The sequence below is a fragment of the Leopardus geoffroyi genome, chromosome C2 (genome assembly GCF_018350155.1).
Source record: "Leopardus geoffroyi isolate Oge1 chromosome C2, O.geoffroyi_Oge1_pat1.0, whole genome shotgun sequence".
Taxonomy (NCBI): domain Eukaryota; kingdom Metazoa; phylum Chordata; class Mammalia; order Carnivora; family Felidae; genus Leopardus; species Leopardus geoffroyi.
Genome location: NC_059333.1, coordinates 65,622,344 through 65,641,567, shown reverse-complemented (window position 1 = coordinate 65,641,567; position 19,224 = coordinate 65,622,344). Strand labels below are relative to the sequence as shown.

At 38.9% G+C, this 19,224-nt stretch overlaps 1 protein-coding gene across 1 annotated transcript in view; it reads left to right on the top strand.

Annotated features, from left to right (window-relative positions):
* The first annotated feature begins 4,139 nt into the window (after positions 1 to 4,139).
* TMEM39A (transmembrane protein 39A) overlaps positions 4,140 to 19,224 on the top strand; it is a 31,420-nt gene continuing 16,335 nt past the window's right edge. Inside the window, exons 1-4 of the mRNA XM_045502134.1 lie at positions 4,140 to 4,504; positions 5,684 to 5,870; positions 11,094 to 11,316; positions 17,212 to 17,295. Coding sequence (XP_045358090.1) covers positions 5,758 to 5,870; positions 11,094 to 11,316; positions 17,212 to 17,295 — 420 coding nt within the window. The 5' untranslated portion in view covers positions 4,140 to 4,504; positions 5,684 to 5,757. The remainder of the gene's footprint in view (positions 4,505 to 5,683; positions 5,871 to 11,093; positions 11,317 to 17,211; positions 17,296 to 19,224) is intronic.

The following is a 19,224-nucleotide window of genomic DNA, read 5'->3' as shown; positions in this document are numbered from 1 at the left end:
TGTTCCGAGCCAAGCTGTATAGTTAGCAGCTGCTTCATGTCGCCGGGTGTAGTGAAAGTTTCAAAATGTATCTTTCTCTCCCTTTCTCTCTTCCTCACTTTTTCTCATACAATCGAAGCCCAGGAGAGAATGAATAAATGGCATCCCCTGGGAAAATAAGTCTAATAATGGTAATTCCCTACATTCTGTAGCATATTTAAGACACCTTATTCTCTGCAGCCAGAAAACTGAAGATCAGAGAGGCTGTTTCTTGCCCACAGCTTCATAGTTAGTGGTACAACATAGGCTAGAAGTTTTTGCATGAGATCAAACTCTTTTTTTTTTTTTTTTTTTTTTTTTTTTTGAGAGAGCAAGAGAAAGCACGAGAGTCCAGGTGAGGGAAAGGGGCAGGAGAGAGAGAATCTTGGGCTCCATGCAGAGCTGGGTCTCACAACTGTGAGATCATGACCTGAGCTGAAATTGAGTTGGAGGCTGACCACCCAGGTGCCCCTCAAACTGCCTCTTATTAAATAGTATAGATTTGTTGAGTACCTGAATATGTACAGCACTGTTAGAACTCAAGGGTTGGAAAATAGTATAGAACAAATCTCTTTGTAATAGGAATTTTTATCTTATAACAATTGAAGTGACTTAAACATGGGAAAAATCTGTGGGTAACATTATACGGGACAGTATATGTGTATAGTTTTACATAGGTATATATAATAATCATACAAGTATTTATTCACTGTCTAAAATGTACAAGGCAACATTCTAGGCTCTGGAAATACATGAAAGTATGAGAGATGAGATCTGTGTCCTTGAGTTTAGAACTGGTGGGAAGACAAATACACTTCCCCAGAGATTATTTATAACATAAGGCAATATGTAATTGCTATTGGCTTCAGTAGAGAGAAAGAAAGATCAATATGAGATGGAAATTTGGAAAAGGGCAGGGATATATTGAAATGAAAAGGAAATATTACAGTTAAGGAATAGTGTGCTGGAGACACTAAAAAATGGGGAGCCATAATTTGCAGAAGGTCAGGGTAGAACATAGATTGATAGTAGTAGAGATGGTAGTAAGATGCACATTGAGGAGTTGTGGAAGATAAAATAATGTTAATTAGTTAGGACTGGGTTATATCACTCACTTCGGGGGAGTGAGTAGGCAAGAAGAGAAAATGGATCCTCAACACTATATCATACAAGACTTCTTCAGGGATCCAAATGAAACCTTGAAATTTGTTGCTTCTACTTTAGGAAGACGTGTAGTACGTCAAAATCAATAGTTCATGAAAAGCACATAACTAGGGCACCTGGGTGTCTCAGTTGGTTAAGCATCTGACTCTTGATTTCAGTTCAGGTCATGATCTCACAGTTCATGGGCTCGAGCCCCACATCAGGCTCTCTGCTGATGGTGCAGAACCTGCTTGGGATTCTCTCTCTCTTCTCTCTGCCCCTCCCCCTGCTTGTGCTCTCTCTCTCTCTCAAAATAAATAACTAAATGTTTAAAAAGCACATAACTAAAACAACGTGTTTGTAGACAAACACCACAGTAACCTCTTCAAAGGTAGTCTAAAATGAATAGAGTGGAGAATAATTTTTAAAACTTTAATAAGAGTTTTTATTTTCCATAATTTCAGTTTTCTGTCAGACGAAAATGGAAATAACCTTCTATTATAATATCTTTAAAATGAGAATAAATCAATATTTTCTGCAACTTTACAATGTTTATGTGGAAGAGCATCAAGAGATTGGGAGATAGGCTGCATGTGAACCCCCAGAAATAATTGTCTCATTTTCCTAACAGATGAGGTAATTTATTCCAGTGGTTCCCATATGTAAATAAGCAGAATCCTAGAGCTATGAAAATCACAGATTTCTGAGTCCTGTGCCCGCCACTAATTTAAGATGTAAAAACTCTGGTTTGAAAGACCCTCCATGTTCAAGCTCTTCCTGCTCTTCAAATTCAAGTCATGCCACATTCTCCTTTGCTCACCATGACCTAGCTATACAGCTTTGTGTTGTTTCTCAAACATGCCAAGCTCTAACACACCTTAGAATTTCTGCATAAGTTTTGTTTTCTATCTTGACTGCTTTTCCCTCCCATCTTTGCCTCTGGTTCCTTCCCAACATTCAGGCTTCTACTGAAATACCATTCCCTCAAACACATATCCCCTCAAAATGGCACCTTCCTTATTTTCTACCTTAGCCCCTGTTTGTCTCCATAATACTAATAACGTATTTTATTTATTAAATGCTTCCTGCACTAGAATATAAGTTCAGGAGGTCAGGAACATATCTGTCTTGTTCACTAAGACAATGCCTGGTACACAGTAGGCGCTAAATAAATACTTGCTGAATGAATGGAGGATGCTGGAGAGCCAACAGAAAAGTGGCAAAGGAATTTCAATGTAGCAAGCCAGGAAGCAGTTAACAGAGCAAATATAAAATAAATGTACAAAATTATGAAAATATGTAATAATCTATGTTGAGTTTTACATATTCATGAATGAAAGTTCTGTAGTACCTTAGGGCAGTAAGAATATTTGGAATATTACTAACTTTAATGGTTTTGATATCGGTCATTCTGGCTCTAAATTCTGGCTTTGCCACTTATTAGTGCTGTTATTTTCAACAAGTTATTTAACTTCTCTTAAAACTTGTTTCCTCTGTAAAATAGGAACAATGATAGCATCAAAGCAATATGAGATTTAAATGAAATATGTAAAGGCACTAGTCTAGTGCCTGGCACGACTCTCAATAAAGGTTAACTAATCATGTACTCCACAGAGAGGGCTTTCTCTTAAGGTGCTTAACATCTCTGGAGCGCGAGATCTCATATACCTACTCTTTTTGACACTTTTACTTTTTTTCTAATAGTAAACTATTGGCAGTTTCTGATTCATCATGATATTACCCACCATTTTACTTTTTTATGTCACTTCCTTTACTAAAAGCTAGCCTTTCATGAAAACCTATTCATTCTTGCAGTTTTCCCTTTTTAACTTCTCTTAAAACTTGTTTCCTCTGTAAAACAGGAACAATGATAGCATCAAAGCAATATGAGATTTAAATGAAATATGTAAAGGCACTAGTCTAGTGCCTGGCACGACTCTCAATAAAGGTTAACTAATCATGTACTCCACAGAGAGGGCTTTCTCTTAAGGTGCTTAACATCTCTGGAGCGCGAGATCTCATATACCTACTCTTTTTGACACTTTTACTTTTTTTCTAATAGTAAACTATTGGCAGTTTCTGATTCATCATGATATTACCCACCATTTTACTTTTTTATGTCACTTCCTTTACTAAAAGCTAGCCTTTCATGAAAACCTATTCATTCTTGCAGTTTTCCCTTTAAACCCCAAGCTTGCTGTGTCTTTCTTGGTAAATGCGCCAACACCATCCCCCAGAATTTATTACACTGAATTGCATGCTAATATCTGGACTTTGGGCATACTTTTAAAAAATGGGTTTTTTTTTAATGTTTATTTTTGAGAGCGACAGAGAGAGCATGAGCAGGAGGGGGAGGGGTAGAGAGAGAGACACACACACAGAATCTGAAGCAGACTCCAGGCTCTGAGATGTCAACACAGAGCCTGACGGGGAGAGGGAGGGAGGGAGGCTCGAACCCACAAACCGCGAGATCATGACCTGAGCCGAACTAGGAGGCTCAACCAACTGAGCCACCCAGGCACCCCTGGGCATACTTTTAATGTTGCATTTACTGTAATTGTAATGACTGTGTTTTCCTGGTGTCTCGCCTCTTTCAATAGACTGAGCAATCTGTAGTATTAACTCCAGCATCCATCCAGTCCTTTAATTCACATACAATAGACGCAGACTGGATGATGAAGCAGGACATCGCGACTTGAACTCCTTTATCTGGCGGTGACGTGACCGTGGGTGACGGCTCCGAATCTCCTCCGTCTGTAAAATTGGGACGATAACTTGTACGTAGCTGTTAAGGAGAGTCCAAGAGACACAATAAGGACCCCTAGCACGGTGCCAACGCATCGTAGAAGTCCAGGAAGGAAATACTTCGGCCAGCATTGGCTGGGTAGGTTGGACCACAAGCCAATGAAGAAGGAGAGTCCCACTGCGCAGGTGCATGCAGGAGTGGGTGGGGTGCTGGCTCTTCATACTGCAAGAGCAGTTCCGGGGGCCAGCTAGACGCTGGGGCAGCCGGCGGTCGCGGAGTTGACGTCATTGCCGTGCGCTGCCACGTCTGCTCAGCTCCGCGGTAATGGAGGCTGAGGTTGAGTGCTGACGGGGCCGGGCGCTTCCTTTAGCTTTAGCTCTGGCTCTGACTCTGGCACTGACCTGGGGTTGGGGCGGGGGCTGGCAGCCCGAAGCCTGGGCACCTTTTCTCAACTTTCCGGGCGGGGGCGGCCTGCGGACAAGCAGCTCGTTTGGAGCTCTTCAACGCGGGGAGGGAATTCTCTTGCCTGGGGTCCAGCCTGTAAAGCCGCCGCCTCCTCCCAGGCATCCCGCCCCACCGGCTGGGCCTCCTCCATGCGTGAGTATTCCCGCATGTACAGTATGCGCTGTCCGACTGCCCGGCGTGGTTCGGTCCTCTGGGTTGCGCCGCGGGAACCTCTTTGTCGTTTGTCCCCTCTTAGGGGCCAGTCTGTTGAAGTTTGTGGTCTCTTGCCATTTGTCTTCCTTCACCTCATCCCCTCGCCTATTCTATCCCAGTTTTTTGCTTCACACTTTTCTTTCCCTCGTTAACTGAGCAAGGACCAGCAGTCCCTACATCTAGCGGTTTGAATGTTTTTCTTACCTGGGGTTTCTTAGTCTACCGTCGAAGGCTGTTAGGAATAAGGAATATCGGATCAATCTGCAGTAACGTTTGAAAACAAGGGTTTTTTCCAGGATGTCGTTTTTAAGTTGTATTATTTAGGAAGTAGATTTTGGTGTACGTATTGGCAGAGCCATGTTTTTGCCGTAAATTGATCAAGGTACAGTTTCTTTTCGATTGGGGGGGGCGGTCTTTATCTGTTATTTGCCTTTTAATCCTGCAGTTTCAGTAATTTTTAAATGATTTCACACCAGTATAGTGGCCATCCACTATAGCTCTTTCTAATATTTACACTCTAACATACGGAGTTACAACTTGAACAATTCTTTTAAAGACTTAAAAGGCCAACTGGTGTACTTTCATCCATCTTTGTCGGTCCTGACAATCACCTCTGTAGGACAAGGAACACTTTTGAAGAAACAAACTCAGAGGTAAAGTGACTCAGTTACAGTCAGATAATATGTGGCACATCTGATCTCAGAACCCAGATCCCTTGATAACAAAGCATAACATTTTGGACAGTGGTGATTCTCCTGTATTTCAGGTAGTTCACTGTGAAATATCTGTAATATTGAATTGGAAATGTGTTTGTTAGGTGTTTCTTGTTAACTTCTACCTGATTGTAATATTTTTCATATGACACAAGTCAGCTGCCAAAAGACACAAATTATGACTTACCTAATGCTGACCAGAGCTTAGATCACAACTTAGGCTTCTGACCCATTAGAGTTTGCGTAGTCCTTTCATCAAAGTAAAGTAGGTAATAGACCCTGGGGGAGCATTTATTTGAAAATCTAGTTTTACAAGGCCTACTCATTCAGTTTTTCTGGTTGTTTTGTTACCTTGGCTAGTTTAAAAATAGTAAACTGATGTTTAAATGTCTTTTCTTTTGTTCAGAGTTGAAACAGGTTGACAGCCATTAACCTGGATTGCAACTACAGGTGGCACTGGAAGCAGATTGGTTCCCGGACATGCCCGGTGGAAGGAGGGGCCCTAGTCGGCAGCAGCTAAGCCGTACAGCTTTACCTTCTTTACAGACTTTGGTTGGTGGGGGCTGTGGCAATGGAACAGGCCTGAGAAACAGGTAAAGAAGAAATAAGACTATGCATAATTTGTAATATCCTATGATCAGTATGACAGCAGTCATCATGCTATTATGATAATTTGCTTATCAAGATTATTTGTAGCAATCCTGCCCTTGAAGATTGAAAGCTCAGTATTTCAGAGTACTTTGGAGTGGAAAGTTGTGGTATGGGGCCCACAAAGTGAAAGTAGTCCTGTTCTTACAGCTGATAATTCAAATTCTAGTCATCACCTTTTTTAGCCATTAAAAGAAGGGAGAAGTGAATTTAAAGTATAAGACAAATGTGGTTGTTTAACTACTTACTAACATTCTTTTTTTGGACAGGGGAGGACAAATTAAAACTGACAGTTAATGTGAAATTCTAAAACTGTAAGTCATATTCTATCAAGGATCTTACAAATTATTTTCTTCAAAAAATTGTTTGAAATGAATAAACTATCAGTTGTAACCCAAACATTGTAAGACTTATCTCATGTTGTATGAGAGTAAAGAATTTGGCCTTTTTAATGGAAATTTATCTTTGTTCCTAATTTTCAGAAGTTAGGATGGATTATTTCTAATCTTATCCAGGGTAACTCACTTCATGAGGAGTTTCAGTCATATAGCAGTGGAAAGAGATGGCTTTTACTCTATCAAGTGTTTGATCAAGATCACTTTTGTCACGTAATTTCTGCTTCCTTTCTAAATAGAGTTTTCTCTTGCTTGGATTCTAGTTTTCAGTATTACTAGCAATCTGGACTCTTGTTGCCTTTTCAGCCTTCCTGATGTTTTTTGTGCACTTCTCTCTTCCTGGCACTTTTTATGGCTTGAAAAATCACTAAAACTATTATTGAATTATGTTGTGACACTTTTACCTACAGAGGTTATTTTGGAAGGTGGTTCTGTATTTGTTTCTTGATGGGAAAGAAGCAGCCTAGAATAGGTTATTACATACCACCTAGAAAGGATTATAAGAAATATGGATAATAGCAGTGGTAGGTGGCCTAGAAAATAGTTTTAGGAAGAATGTGTACAAAGTAAGACAGAATCCAGACTAGAGAACTCACTTCTGGAGTGTCTGTAGAGTACTAATAGATAATTGCTTAAGTGTGATATAATTTTGGATGATATATTTGATTCTGCAAGATACAGGTCAGCTGGAGAAGAGAATATTTGCCTGTATTTGGTAGGTGTTTGTAGCCTGATTGGTGAAGTTAACTTGAGAATGTCAAAGAGCTAGTTGAGTGACACAATCAAGATTGAAATCCAGGGGTGCTTGGGTAGCTCAGTTGGTTAAGCATTAGACTTCAGCTCATCATGATCCCATGGTCTCATGGTTCATGAGTTTGAGCCCCACATCAGGCTCTGCAATAGCGCAGAGCCCTACTGTGTCTCCATCCCTCTCTCTCTCTGCCCCGGCCCTACTTGTGCACGTGCGCTTTCTCTCTCTCTCTCTCTCTCTCTCTCTCTCTTTCTCTCTCTCTCTCAAAAATGAACGTTAAAAAAAAGTAAAGGTTGAATTCTGTAGTTCCCTGTCCTCCTTTTTTCTTATGGGGAGCAGGAATTTGTTCATAGGAAAAGTGCTTCAATGATTGCCTTCTAAAGAAGAAGGATATGCTGTGAATTTCTGAGTTTCCTGGAGAGCTTTTAGTTGAAGGAGAATCTTATTTGAGAAAGACTAAGAGTGATTTTTTTCTTTGTTCTATCCTTGCTTATACTTTGTTATGTCCAAATGATCACTGCTTTCTCCATCCCTTCTAATTCTTCTTTATTCCTTGGAATCTTTCTTGCTGTATCCATATGCTTAGCTAAAACCTTGGTAAAAACCTTGGGTGTTAAGTCTTTAATGAGCCTTCCTGATAGACAGCATTTCACATGTGTTGTCACAGGTAGTTGCTCAAGGATTTAAGTGGGTCCTAAATGACTCCACTGAAAAGGACTCTTGGAAGTTTGCACCTGGTTTCCTCCAAACTTTACCCCATGTACCTATTCCCTCTGCTGATTTTGATTTGTATCCTTTTGTTGTAATAAATCTTAGCTGTGAACATAACTATATGCCAAGCCCTTTGAATTTTCCTAGTGAACCTCAAGCCTGGGCATGATTTAGGGACCTGTAGCATAATTTGAAAGAGAATATTCTATGTTAACATTGAAAATAATTCTTTAAAGAGAACCTATTCTAACTCTTGTATTACAGGTGAAGAAACTGAGGCTCAAGAATATAAAGTTACTTTCTCAAAGACTACAGCTGGTCTGTTTAGACTAGGACTACCCACATTGTATCTCAGACATTTGTGTTATTTTGCTTTTTTTGCATCTATTTTTATATCCTGTTAGAAAAATAATACTTTTATTATTATTTAATAATACTATTATTTAATAATATTATTATTTTATTACTCTGACTAATTTTTTGAGATGTATAGACAAAGTCTGTTTATTTTAGCTGCCTTTTTTTAAGAACTTTGATCTTACCTCCTCTTAAGTTTTCAAATTAGAATAAAACTCTTTTTCCCCTCAGATGCTCTACATCACTTTATTTGACGTTTGTCTCTTTGTTTTTTGAAGTATAATAGCCAAGGCTGTATAGAATATCACAAGTGTAGATCTTCTGCACTTTGTTTTGAATATTTCTTGAAGCCCAGCATTTTATTGAATTTGTTAACTGCAGAAGCACATTTGTCTTCTTTACTTGGGAAAAACTGTCAGAACCTTTTTTTTTTTTTTTTTTTTTTTTAATGTTTATTTATTTTTTTGAGACAGAGAGAGACAGAGCATGAATGGGGGAGGGGCAGAGAGAGAGGGAGACACAGAATCGGAAGCAGGCTCCAGGCTCTGAGCCATCAGCCCAGAGCCTGACGCAGGGCTCGAACCCACGGACCGCGAGATCGTGACCTGGCTGAAGTCGGACGCTTAACCGACTGCGCCACCCAGGCGCCCCTGTCAGAACCTTTTTAACCTTTAAATAATAGCAAATAATTTAGCATGCTTTCTCCTTTCATGTATTTTTGACTGAAGAAGAATAAGAATTTTCAGCATGTTCTAGAGTAGAGGCTCTTAACCTTGTAACTTCTCATCAGAATTTATTTCCTTATCTCATTGATTATTAACTGGGGAGAGGGAATGGCTTGGCTGTTGGCATTAATCCCCTTCATTGAAGTCCACCAACTTGTACAACTGCACACCTTTCACATTTTATTCTATGTGAGTGCACTTCTTGGAATTGTGCGGTGGCGCATGTCCCATAAAACACCGGAGGGCTATGGTATGATAATTATGGGTTTATGATTGAGCAGGTAAGGTTATGAGACCTACTGGTAATTCACAACCTACTCATTGGTAAGCTTGTTCTATTGGAGTATGCTCTGGGAATGAGAGGAAGAAACTTTTACAGTTTTTACCTACCCTTCCCCCATTCCTGTTCTTCCCTTCTAGCTCTTCTGAGATTCTGCCGTGGTATTCTTAACTGTTGAGAATGAGCAGAGTTCATATTCCCATGAGTCACTTAAAGTACTGTAAATGTCACATACTAATGCTACAATTCTATATTTGGAAATCTTAGAGTAGAACGGCAATGCTGATATTGTTCCCTCTCTAGAATATTCTTTGGAAATATCTGAACCGAGCCTCTTTTCCTTGGTGTGTAAACAAAAGTAGACCTTAAATCTCTGTAACTATTCCCAGGCATATAAACAATTGAAAAGTTTATTCCTTACCCCCCCCCCCCCTCGGCCCCATCTTATCATTTTAGATAGCCCAGCTATTTCTGACCTATAAAAAATCCGGGAGGAAAGAACAGCAAGAAGATGGGGATTAAAATCTCCATATTTTAATTTGTGTTTTAAAAGATACCTCTTTTGTGACTATATATTAGTCTGCTGTCTTCTCAACATAAAGGTATATATGCGCAGTGAACTAGGAAAAGTACAGTCTCTGTTCTTAAGATTATGATTTAATAGACAAAGCATAGATGTATACAAAAATAACGTAACAGTAATGGAAAGTACAATAATAAAGGCATAATTTAGGTATAATGGTGGCACAGAGGTGAGGTGAATTAGTTTTGACTGAGTGACTCATAGTAAGCTGCACGGAGGATATGCTTGATCATTTAAAGAAAGTCCTGAAGGGGGCGCCTGTGTAGTTCCAGTCGGTTGACCTCTGACTTCAGCTTAGGTCATGATCTCGCAGTTGACGAGTTCGAGCCCCGTGTCATGATCTCATGGTTTGTGGGTTTTAGCCCCATGTCAGGCTCTGTGCTGACAGCTCAGAGCCTGGAGCCTGCTTCAGATTCTGTGTCTCCCTCTCTGCCCCTCCCCTGCTCATGCTTTGTCTCTCTCCGTCTCAAAAATAAATAAACATTTGAAAAAATAAAAAAAAAAAAGTCTTGAAGCATTTTGTCAGTAAATGTGTAAGTGAGAGGTTAAGGAAGGTGGTTTTGAATGGTATTGCTGGTGAAAGGAATAGCATGTACAAAAGAATAGCATGTATGTTCACAGACAGCAAATAGCATGGGTATTCTATAGGTTGCATATGGAGGCGTGATAAGAGATGAGGCTAATCTGTTAAGTAGAGAGCCTCATAGGACATACTGAAAATTTCTGGATATTATCCTGTTGGTAGTAGAGAGCCATTAAAGAGTTTTAGACAAGACAGTAACACTATCAATTTCACTTTAGAAAGATCTCTGAAGGCAGGTTGGAGAATTTAATAGAGTTAATTTTAAGGAGATTACTTCAATAGTTTAGGTAAAAAATGGTAACTGCTTGAACTAAGGCATTGGGTTTAGAGAGGAGGGTACAGTGTAGAAAAAGTTTTACAAAGTGGAATATATAAGATTTAGAGAGTGATTAGGTATGGAGAGGCAGAGGAAAGTTCTAATATGACTCCCAAGTTTCTGATTTTGGCAGCTACTGAGTGGGCCATGAACTAGGATCAAGACTATAGGAGGAAGAACACAGCAATGTCCAGTAGATAGCATGATAACGTGGGTTTGAAACTCAGCGGTGAGCTCTATGGAGAAAAATTTTAGTTTTCAGCACATTGGAGATCATGGAAGCTGTGGCCACATGTTAGATCACTGAGAGAGTGTACATAGAGGGAGAGACAAGTAGGACATCCTAGGAGAGAGTTTGGGGGAAGGCCAACAGCTAAAAGGTTAATGGGGAAGGAAGCAGGGTCCTTTTATGCTTTATAACTCTGAAAGCTGTCACCATTTGAGTTAACCGTAGTTTTCTTTTTCAGGAATGGTAGTGCTATTGGCCTTCCGGTCCCACCTATCACAGCCTTAATCACCCCAGGTCCTGTTCGTCATTGCCAAATTCCTGATTTGCCTGTGGATGGGAGCCTGCTCTTTGAATTTCTCTTTTTCATCTACCTGCTGGTTGCTCTGTTCATCCAATATATCAATATCTATAAAACAGTGTGGTGGTATCCTTACAATCATCCTGCTTCTTGTACTTCACTGGTAAGTCTTAATAGGCCTTTATGTGACTTAACCAAGAAACTAGTGGAAAGCCTATGTGTACAAATTACTTGTCTTCATAATTTTTCTTTCAATAAAATGTTTTTCTGTTAAACCACAGATTACTTTAAAAACTAATCTCATAAGATTGTTAAAATATAAATATCTGTCTTGGTCCTTGACCAGACAAAGTAAAAATATAAATGAAATATAAATGAAAATACAAAAAACATTTAAATAATTTGTTACAATAATATCAAGAAAGAGTTTTGATACTTAGCTTTCTTTACACTGTCTTAAATTTGTTGGATATTTAAGGTGCCAATATGGTTAAATTCTAGGAAATTTATCTTTTTAATGGCTATTTTAGGATAATGGCTGCTTCTATAACAGATAAACCTAAAATTGTATAATGCTTCAAACACGTAATATCTGAGGCAGTTGTTTTGGTTCACAGGATTAGCACGCTTCCATGTGGTCAGTCAGGGGACCCAGATGGAGACTCTTCTGTCTTCCAGTATGTGGCTTCCAAGGTGGCTGTGGTCCATCTCCGTCAGCCAGAAAGGGGAAAGAGCATAGGGAAGTATGAAGGAGAGTTTCTTGTGGGCCAGGCTCACATCATTGTCACATGCTTCCACTCCTAACTGCAAGGAGGCTAGAAATTATAATCCTTTCATAGGTTTTATTGTTATGATGAATAAAATTGGGCGCTGTTACAAAAATAAAATGGAGACAAAGACTATCTTTGCTGAAGTATGTCAGAATATATTGTAGGTTTCTTCTGTGATCTTTCCATTTCTTTAGGAGAGCTGGGACAATCTCAGTGCAGAGAAGGTTCTCCATAGATGGGTATATAAAGTAACAAGTAAGAGTGCTCAGGTTACTTGATAGGTAAGTGGTTGGCAGTGGCAGATTTGGGTGGGTAGTGGAGATACACTCTAGGAGAAAGAAGACTATTGTGCTGGGTAGTTTATGTATCTGGGACTTATCAAGATTAGAAAACTTCCTTGGCCTGGTAAACATAGGACTCAAATGTGGACCAAAATCTTCAAAATGATATGGGAAGGGAATAAACATTAAACAAAACAAAACAAAACTTGTATCATTTGGTTGTTCCTGGAATTAACTATTAAGAATTTTCTTTCCGGGGACTCTGGGTGGCTCAGTTGGTTAAGTGACTGACTCTTGGTTTCAGCTTAGGTCATAATCTCATGGTTTGTGAATTTGAGCCCTGCATGAGGCTCCACACTGAAGCCCTGCTTGGGATTCTCTCTCTCTCTCTCTCTCTCTCTCTCTCTCCCCCTCTCCCTCTCCCTCCCTCTTCCTCTCCCCCCCCCCCATCTTTCTCTCTTTACTCCTTCCCCACTCATCCTCGCTGTCTCTCAAAATAAGTAAACTTTAAAAAAAAGAATTTTCGGGTCACCTGGGTAGCTCGGTTGGTTAACCATCCAAGTTCGACTCAGGTCATTATCTCCCGGTTCATGGGTTTAAGCCCTATGTTGGGCTCTTCGCTGATAGCTCAGAGCCTGGATCCTGCTTTGGATTCTATGTCTCCTCTCTTCTCTCCTGTCTGTCTGTCTGTGTCTCTCTCTCTCTCTCTCTCTCAAAAATAAATAAATATTAAAAAAAAATTTCTTTGCATATTGATGATACACCTACTTAATACCAAGTAAGAGAATTTTGGTTTATTTAAGAATTGTAACGATTTGGCACAGCTCTCGTGAGCTCACTTGCTCTTACATATCAAGAGTGTACTTTGTGGTTTAATAAACTTTCCTGCTTGTGTTATTCCAAAAAAACAAAACAAAACAAAACAAAAATTTGTAATGATTCAGTGCCAAATTGTGTGCTTTTTTTTTTTTAATAGCCTTTTCTCCTGGATTATGAATTTATTGAGTGCAGGAACTGTACTTTACCCTTCTTTGGCCATGTTGTTATAAAATGAAGAGGTTGGATTAGATGATCTTTAAGGCTTCTTCCAGCTATGTAGCTCTTTAAGTAAATTCCTCACTATCTTAACGATGACATTGACAAACATTTATTGCTTACTATTCTTTGCAAGTATTATCTTATTTACTCCTTCTAAAAACAGGTACTACTTTCTGGTTCCCATTTTATAAATGAGAAATACGAGATCTAAAGATTGCAAAGCTGGCTCAAAATCACAGTAGTGACAGAGTGAGTGCTCACTCAATGCTATGCTTTACTTTTTGTATTTATTCTGTATTTACTCCATAAGTACTTGCTGGGTAGTTCATTATTCAGTTTTCACTTTGCCATTCCATGGAAACTTCTCAGTTGTTAAATTCGTAAGCTGATCAAAGAACTCTTCTCTCAGTCAAATGTTTCTGGCAAGAGTTCTTTTAAAAGTCCCCTACAAATGTTGCCTTGCAACAAAGGGAGCCAGTGCTCCTGTCATAATCAGGAAGCTACTACTATAGCTGCTGAGTCCAGAATTATGCTTCTTTTGCTCTGACTCATAACAACAAAAATGAATGCCTTTTACCCTGCCCCATTTCACTCAGTTCTGAATTCAGATTTTATGTAATGCTTATGGTTGGCAGAAACTAAGTCAAATCTAGAACTTCAGTTGTAAGAAAGTCTGGAAATGTAGTTTTTAGCTTTCTGGTCTGTGCAGTAGAGGAAAGCACACTTAAAACAGGTTATTCTGTGGATTGGCTCACTTATCTGCCATATATGGTCCTAGCTCACACAAAATTTAAAGTTCACTTGTGAAGCAAAGAATAACATCTGTGGAACAGCAAGTAAGATTTTAGCCCATCCATCTGAGAGGGGCCTGATTCAGTGAGCTGTTCAAAGATGAATGGGCTCCAGAGACCTAGTTACTTCCTGTGACTGAAGGTATTCAAACATAGCAGATGGCTGTGACTGGGATGCTCTAGAAGGGACTTAGATCTCAACTAGTGGTCTTTTTTTATTATGTGTGTCTGACTCAGAAATTTGTCAGACTTATATATTAGGTTTTTCTTTTTCCATTTCAAAATCTTAATAATTATCTAAAAGAAAATGTAGACCCCCCGAATAAGTAAAGTATTGTTCTAGCTATCAAGACATTAGCTGAGTAAATTTTAACCCTAAGAAACATAAAAGCTAGAAGTAGCATAGTAAACTATTCAGAATAGTCAGGAGTGAAGGGTGATTAATCAGATATTCTGGTTTACAGAATTACCAGTTTTCGGTGATTCAGAATATAACAAAATTTGCTTAACAATATGATACATTAGGCACTTAAATCTTTTGATACAAAAATGTCTTAGATGGACTGGTGATAGTCCATAAATAAGACCATAAATAAGACCCTCAAACATTAGGTAGGGGGTGTAGTAAATTTGTTTGCATTATTTTGGAGGAGTGGGGTGAGCAAGAAGGAGTCTCAAAGCTAAGAGGGTATAGGGGTACCTGGGTGGCTCAGTCGGTTAGATGTCCAACTCTGATTTTGGCTCAGGTTGTAATCTGAAGGTTCATGGGATCAAGCCCTGTGTCCGGCTCTGCGCTTACAGTGCAGAGCCTGCTTGGGATTCTCTCTCCCTCTCTCTGTGCCTGGTGTGTGCTCTCTCTCTCAAAAATAAATAAATGTTAAAAAAAAAAAAAAAAAAGCTAAGGGGCGCCTGGGTGGCCCAGTTGGCTGGACATCCAGCTTCGGCTCAGGTCATGATCATATGACTTGTAGGTTCGGGCCCTGTGTCGCACACTGTGCTGATGGCTCAGAGCCTGGATCCTGCTTCAGATTTTGAGTTTCCATCTCTCTCTGCCCCTCTCCCACTCGCATTCTGTCTCTCTCTCTCAAACGTTAAAAAATTTTTAAATATGGGGGACCTGGGTGGCTCAGTCGGTTGAGCGTCCGACTTCAGCTCGAGTCATGATCTCACAGTTCGTGAGTTACAACTGTGAGTTCAAGCCCAGCATCAGGCTCTATGCTGACAGTGCAGAGCCTGGAGCCTGCTTCAGATTCTGTGTCTCCCTCTCTCTCTCTGCCCCTTGCCTGCTCACACTCTGTCTCTCTGTCCCTCAAAAAAAACAAACATTAAAAAATTTTTTTTAAATAATATATGTAAACTCAATCTTTTGTTGCTCATTACCTCATTCCAGCCCTCTTGCTGATTTTCAGACCCATCAGGCATATATATTCCTGTCTTAGGGCTTCTGTGATTGCTTTTCCCTCTTCCTGGTGCTCTCTGCCCTCAGCTCTTGTCATGGGTGATGCTTTTTTGTCATTCAGCTCCCAATCCAAATGCCACAGTCTCAGAGATGTCCTCCCTAACCAACAATTTAAGTTGACTCTGCACCTCTCATCCCAGTTATTATTTATCACGGTCTTATTTCTTGGGAGCAGTTATAACTGTCTAAAATGCTTTTGCTTGTTAGCTTGTCATTGCCCTTACACTTAAACAAATTTATGAAAGATATGGCTTTAGCTGCTGTAACAGGGTGGCTAAAGCAGAATAGAACTTTATTTCCTTATGAAATAAGAATTAAGCAGGTGAGGGGCATCTGGGTGGTTCAGTCAGTAGAGCGTCAGCTCTTGGTTTTGGCTCAGGTTACAATCTCACAGTTTGTGGGATCAAGCCCCACATTGGGCTCTGCACTGACAGAGCAGAGCCTACTTGGGATTCTCTCTCTCTCTCTGCCCCTCCCCTGCTTGTGATCTCTCATGCTCTCTTTCTCAAAATAAATTAAAAAAAAAAAAAAATTAAGTAGGTGATATGCCAGTGTGGCACCTCTTTGTTTCTATTGCTCTGCCAGCTCCAACGTGCTTCTTCCAAATCATAGTCCAAGATAGCTACTCTGACTCCTGTCAGCACATATGGCCAGCAGGAAGGAGGAAAGGAGAAAGACAGCTCTTTCCTTTAAGGGCATGGCTTGGAAGTTATATATATCACTTCGTTCACATCCCTTAGCTATAAGTAGTTTTTGCAAGGGAGGCATGGAAATAAACCTGTAGTTAGCTAGGAGTCAGTGCCCACTTAAATTTGACTATGATGGCAGAAGAGACAACTAGTAATCTCTGCTATCCCCTTTGCCTCTCACAGCACAATAAAAAGTAAGATCCAGGAGAGCAGGAACCTTGTCTGTCATTCTTCAGCAGTGTATCATCAGTATCAAGAAGAGTACTTGGAGCACATTGTGGGTGCCCAGAACATATTTACTGACTGAATTAAGAAATTCAGCTTTTGAAGAAGGACTGTGGAAAGCTATTGACCTTTTGACCATCAAGATGAAAATACATCCCAGTTTTGTTTGTTGCTAATGATTTTTCATTTTGCTTATTATTTATATAGGCTTAGAATTAGAAGGAGCCATATGCAACATCTAGATAATGCTGTCATTTCTTAGGAAGAAGAGATCAAATAGAGGACACATTGTTAAAATCAAGTTAAAGAGAAAGACCAAAGTGAATATAATTGATATATCAGCCAGGAGGGAGTTTAGGTTAGTAGATGCCCAATTAGATTAACATAAGCTTGCATAGAGAGACCAAAAATATTAACTCCTGAACGCTAAGAGTTCCGTCTCATCCATTACATTTGACACTTACTATAAATATGGCATTTTAAATAAGTTATTCTTGCTATAATTCTGCAAGTTATCACTTTTTAACTCAAAGCTATAGTCTTTTCCTTTCAACACAGTAAACTTTCAAAGAAAGGAGAGGAATACATTCCAGATAGTTTAAAATAGTGTTTGTAAAGTTAAAGCAGTTTTTCATGAAAGGAGAAATAGAAGGTAGGTAGTCTCTTCAAGAGCTTTTAAATTCTTGTGGTCTGTATATGTAAGGTGATGTAAGGAAGATCTTTTGAGGGGGCAAACATTTTGGTGTAATATTTGCAGCCAGATACACATATTTCTTTCTGATGCAGTGATTTGTTTCTCTTACAGAATTTTCATCTCATTGATTACCACCTGGCAGCATTCATCACAGTGATGCTTGCAAGGAGGCTTGTCTGGGCCCTCATCTCAGAGGTAACAGCTCTATAACACTATATTTTATCACTTGGAGCTAGATTAGTTACTAAGATGGATTCAAGCTGAGTATGTGACATGTCCAAATATAATTGACTACAATTACAAATTAATTTCTTTACTTCCACATGAGTTGTGCTAGTTATTTTTGAAAGGTTTTCCTACAATATGTTTAAAATTCAGTGTCCTGTGTTCAAGAGAACGGTTATAAATCTCATTTGTTTGATAGGAGCTTATTTATAGTTTCCAAGTTCTTCGATATAATCTTTCTTATTTTAGTAGTTATAGTAAAAATAGGATGAATTTTAAATAACTATTGATACGAAGAGTTATATATAAATGAACAGTTGCATCTAAAACTTTGTTTTAGGTAACATTTACTTGAAGTTATATACCATTTGTGGAGTTGCTAGCAAGAGATATTTGTTTGAGTTTATTAAAACTTGGAATTTTAAAATGACAACATCCAAATTTGCATAAGACTAATATTAAAGATTAGAATCTTAATGGGCAATAGAGGAAAGACTTGGGACGTTAATGTCTTTTTTAAATTACATGTTGTTGATATAAATGGCCATTGGTAATTATTCTTTTAATATATTTGTAAACTCCAGTGAAGGAGGTAAAATGTGTTCTCTTAAGATTTTGTTATCTTATGCCCTATAAATGATTATGAAAACAAAAACAAAAAATCTTAACTTAGCTAAAGTGACTAAGAATTTTAATTTTGGAGTTTATAATTTAATGTATAGTTTTTTTTTGTTGTTGTTGTTTTTTTTAATTTTTTTTTCAACGTTTATTTATTTTTGGGACAGAGAGAGACAGAGCATGAACGGGGGAGGGGCAGAGAGAAAGGGAGATACAGAATCGGAAACAGGCTCCAGGCTCTGAGCCATCAGCCCAGAGCCCGACGCGGGGCTCGAACTCACGGACCGCGAGATCGTGACCTGGCTGAAGTCGGACGCTTAACCGACTGCGCCACCCAGGCGCCCCTAATGTATAGTTTTAAGTAAATAGTTACTATAATTACAGATAACTGAGAGTCAACTTTTTTCCTTCGAAAACATGCATGTTTGGTCTTTGTGTCTATAAGCTCTAATTTTCAGGAAACTTATTTCTTGTGAGCACAGAGTAAGTGCAGATGTTAAGTCATAACCTGAAAGGCATTTGAAATTAACCAAAAGTAGGATTCCCTGTTTTTTCACAGCGGGAAAGCCTGTCTAAAACCTTTTCTCCCAGGTTCGTTATTTAGATCATGAAAATAGATGCTTGCCTTTGGATATATTAAAATCTGTTCTTTCTTTAGACGAACTCAGTGGAGTTTTATGTTTTTATCTGTGAAAACTGGCAGGATTTTGTTTCATCTCTTCAATTACTTAGAAATGGTACTTGTTTATGCCAAATTAGTATGTCCAGCTAATGTGTAAATTCCTTCATGACTGAGGTTTCTACCTTGGAGCTCCAAGGGCTATAAGTTGACCTACTCTGTTGTTTCTTTTGCTAATGGCTTAACAGTAGTTTAACAATTTTTGCATGATCTTAGTTGGAAAGTATTTAGCTGTTTTCTAAAGAAACCTGCAATTCTTACAGAGATCAAAATACTTAAATTTAAAAAGATTTCTGGTCAAAGACTTAAATCTGTAAGTTAAAGTCCATGAGAAAGAATTAAAGAATGTTTAAATAGTTGTGGGATATGTACATAATGGAATAGCACACAGCCATTAAAAAGATGAAAATGTACTAACCACTAAGATATTAAGTGAAAAAAACAAAGTACAGAACAGTGTTTAAAATAAGGCAGGTGGAAGGAAAAAATACACCTGCTTATATATGAATAAATTATCTGTAGAAGGACATACGAACTAATAATGGACTGCCTAGTTATGTCTGGGAACAAGACCATTAGGAGGGAAATTTCACTACAAACAC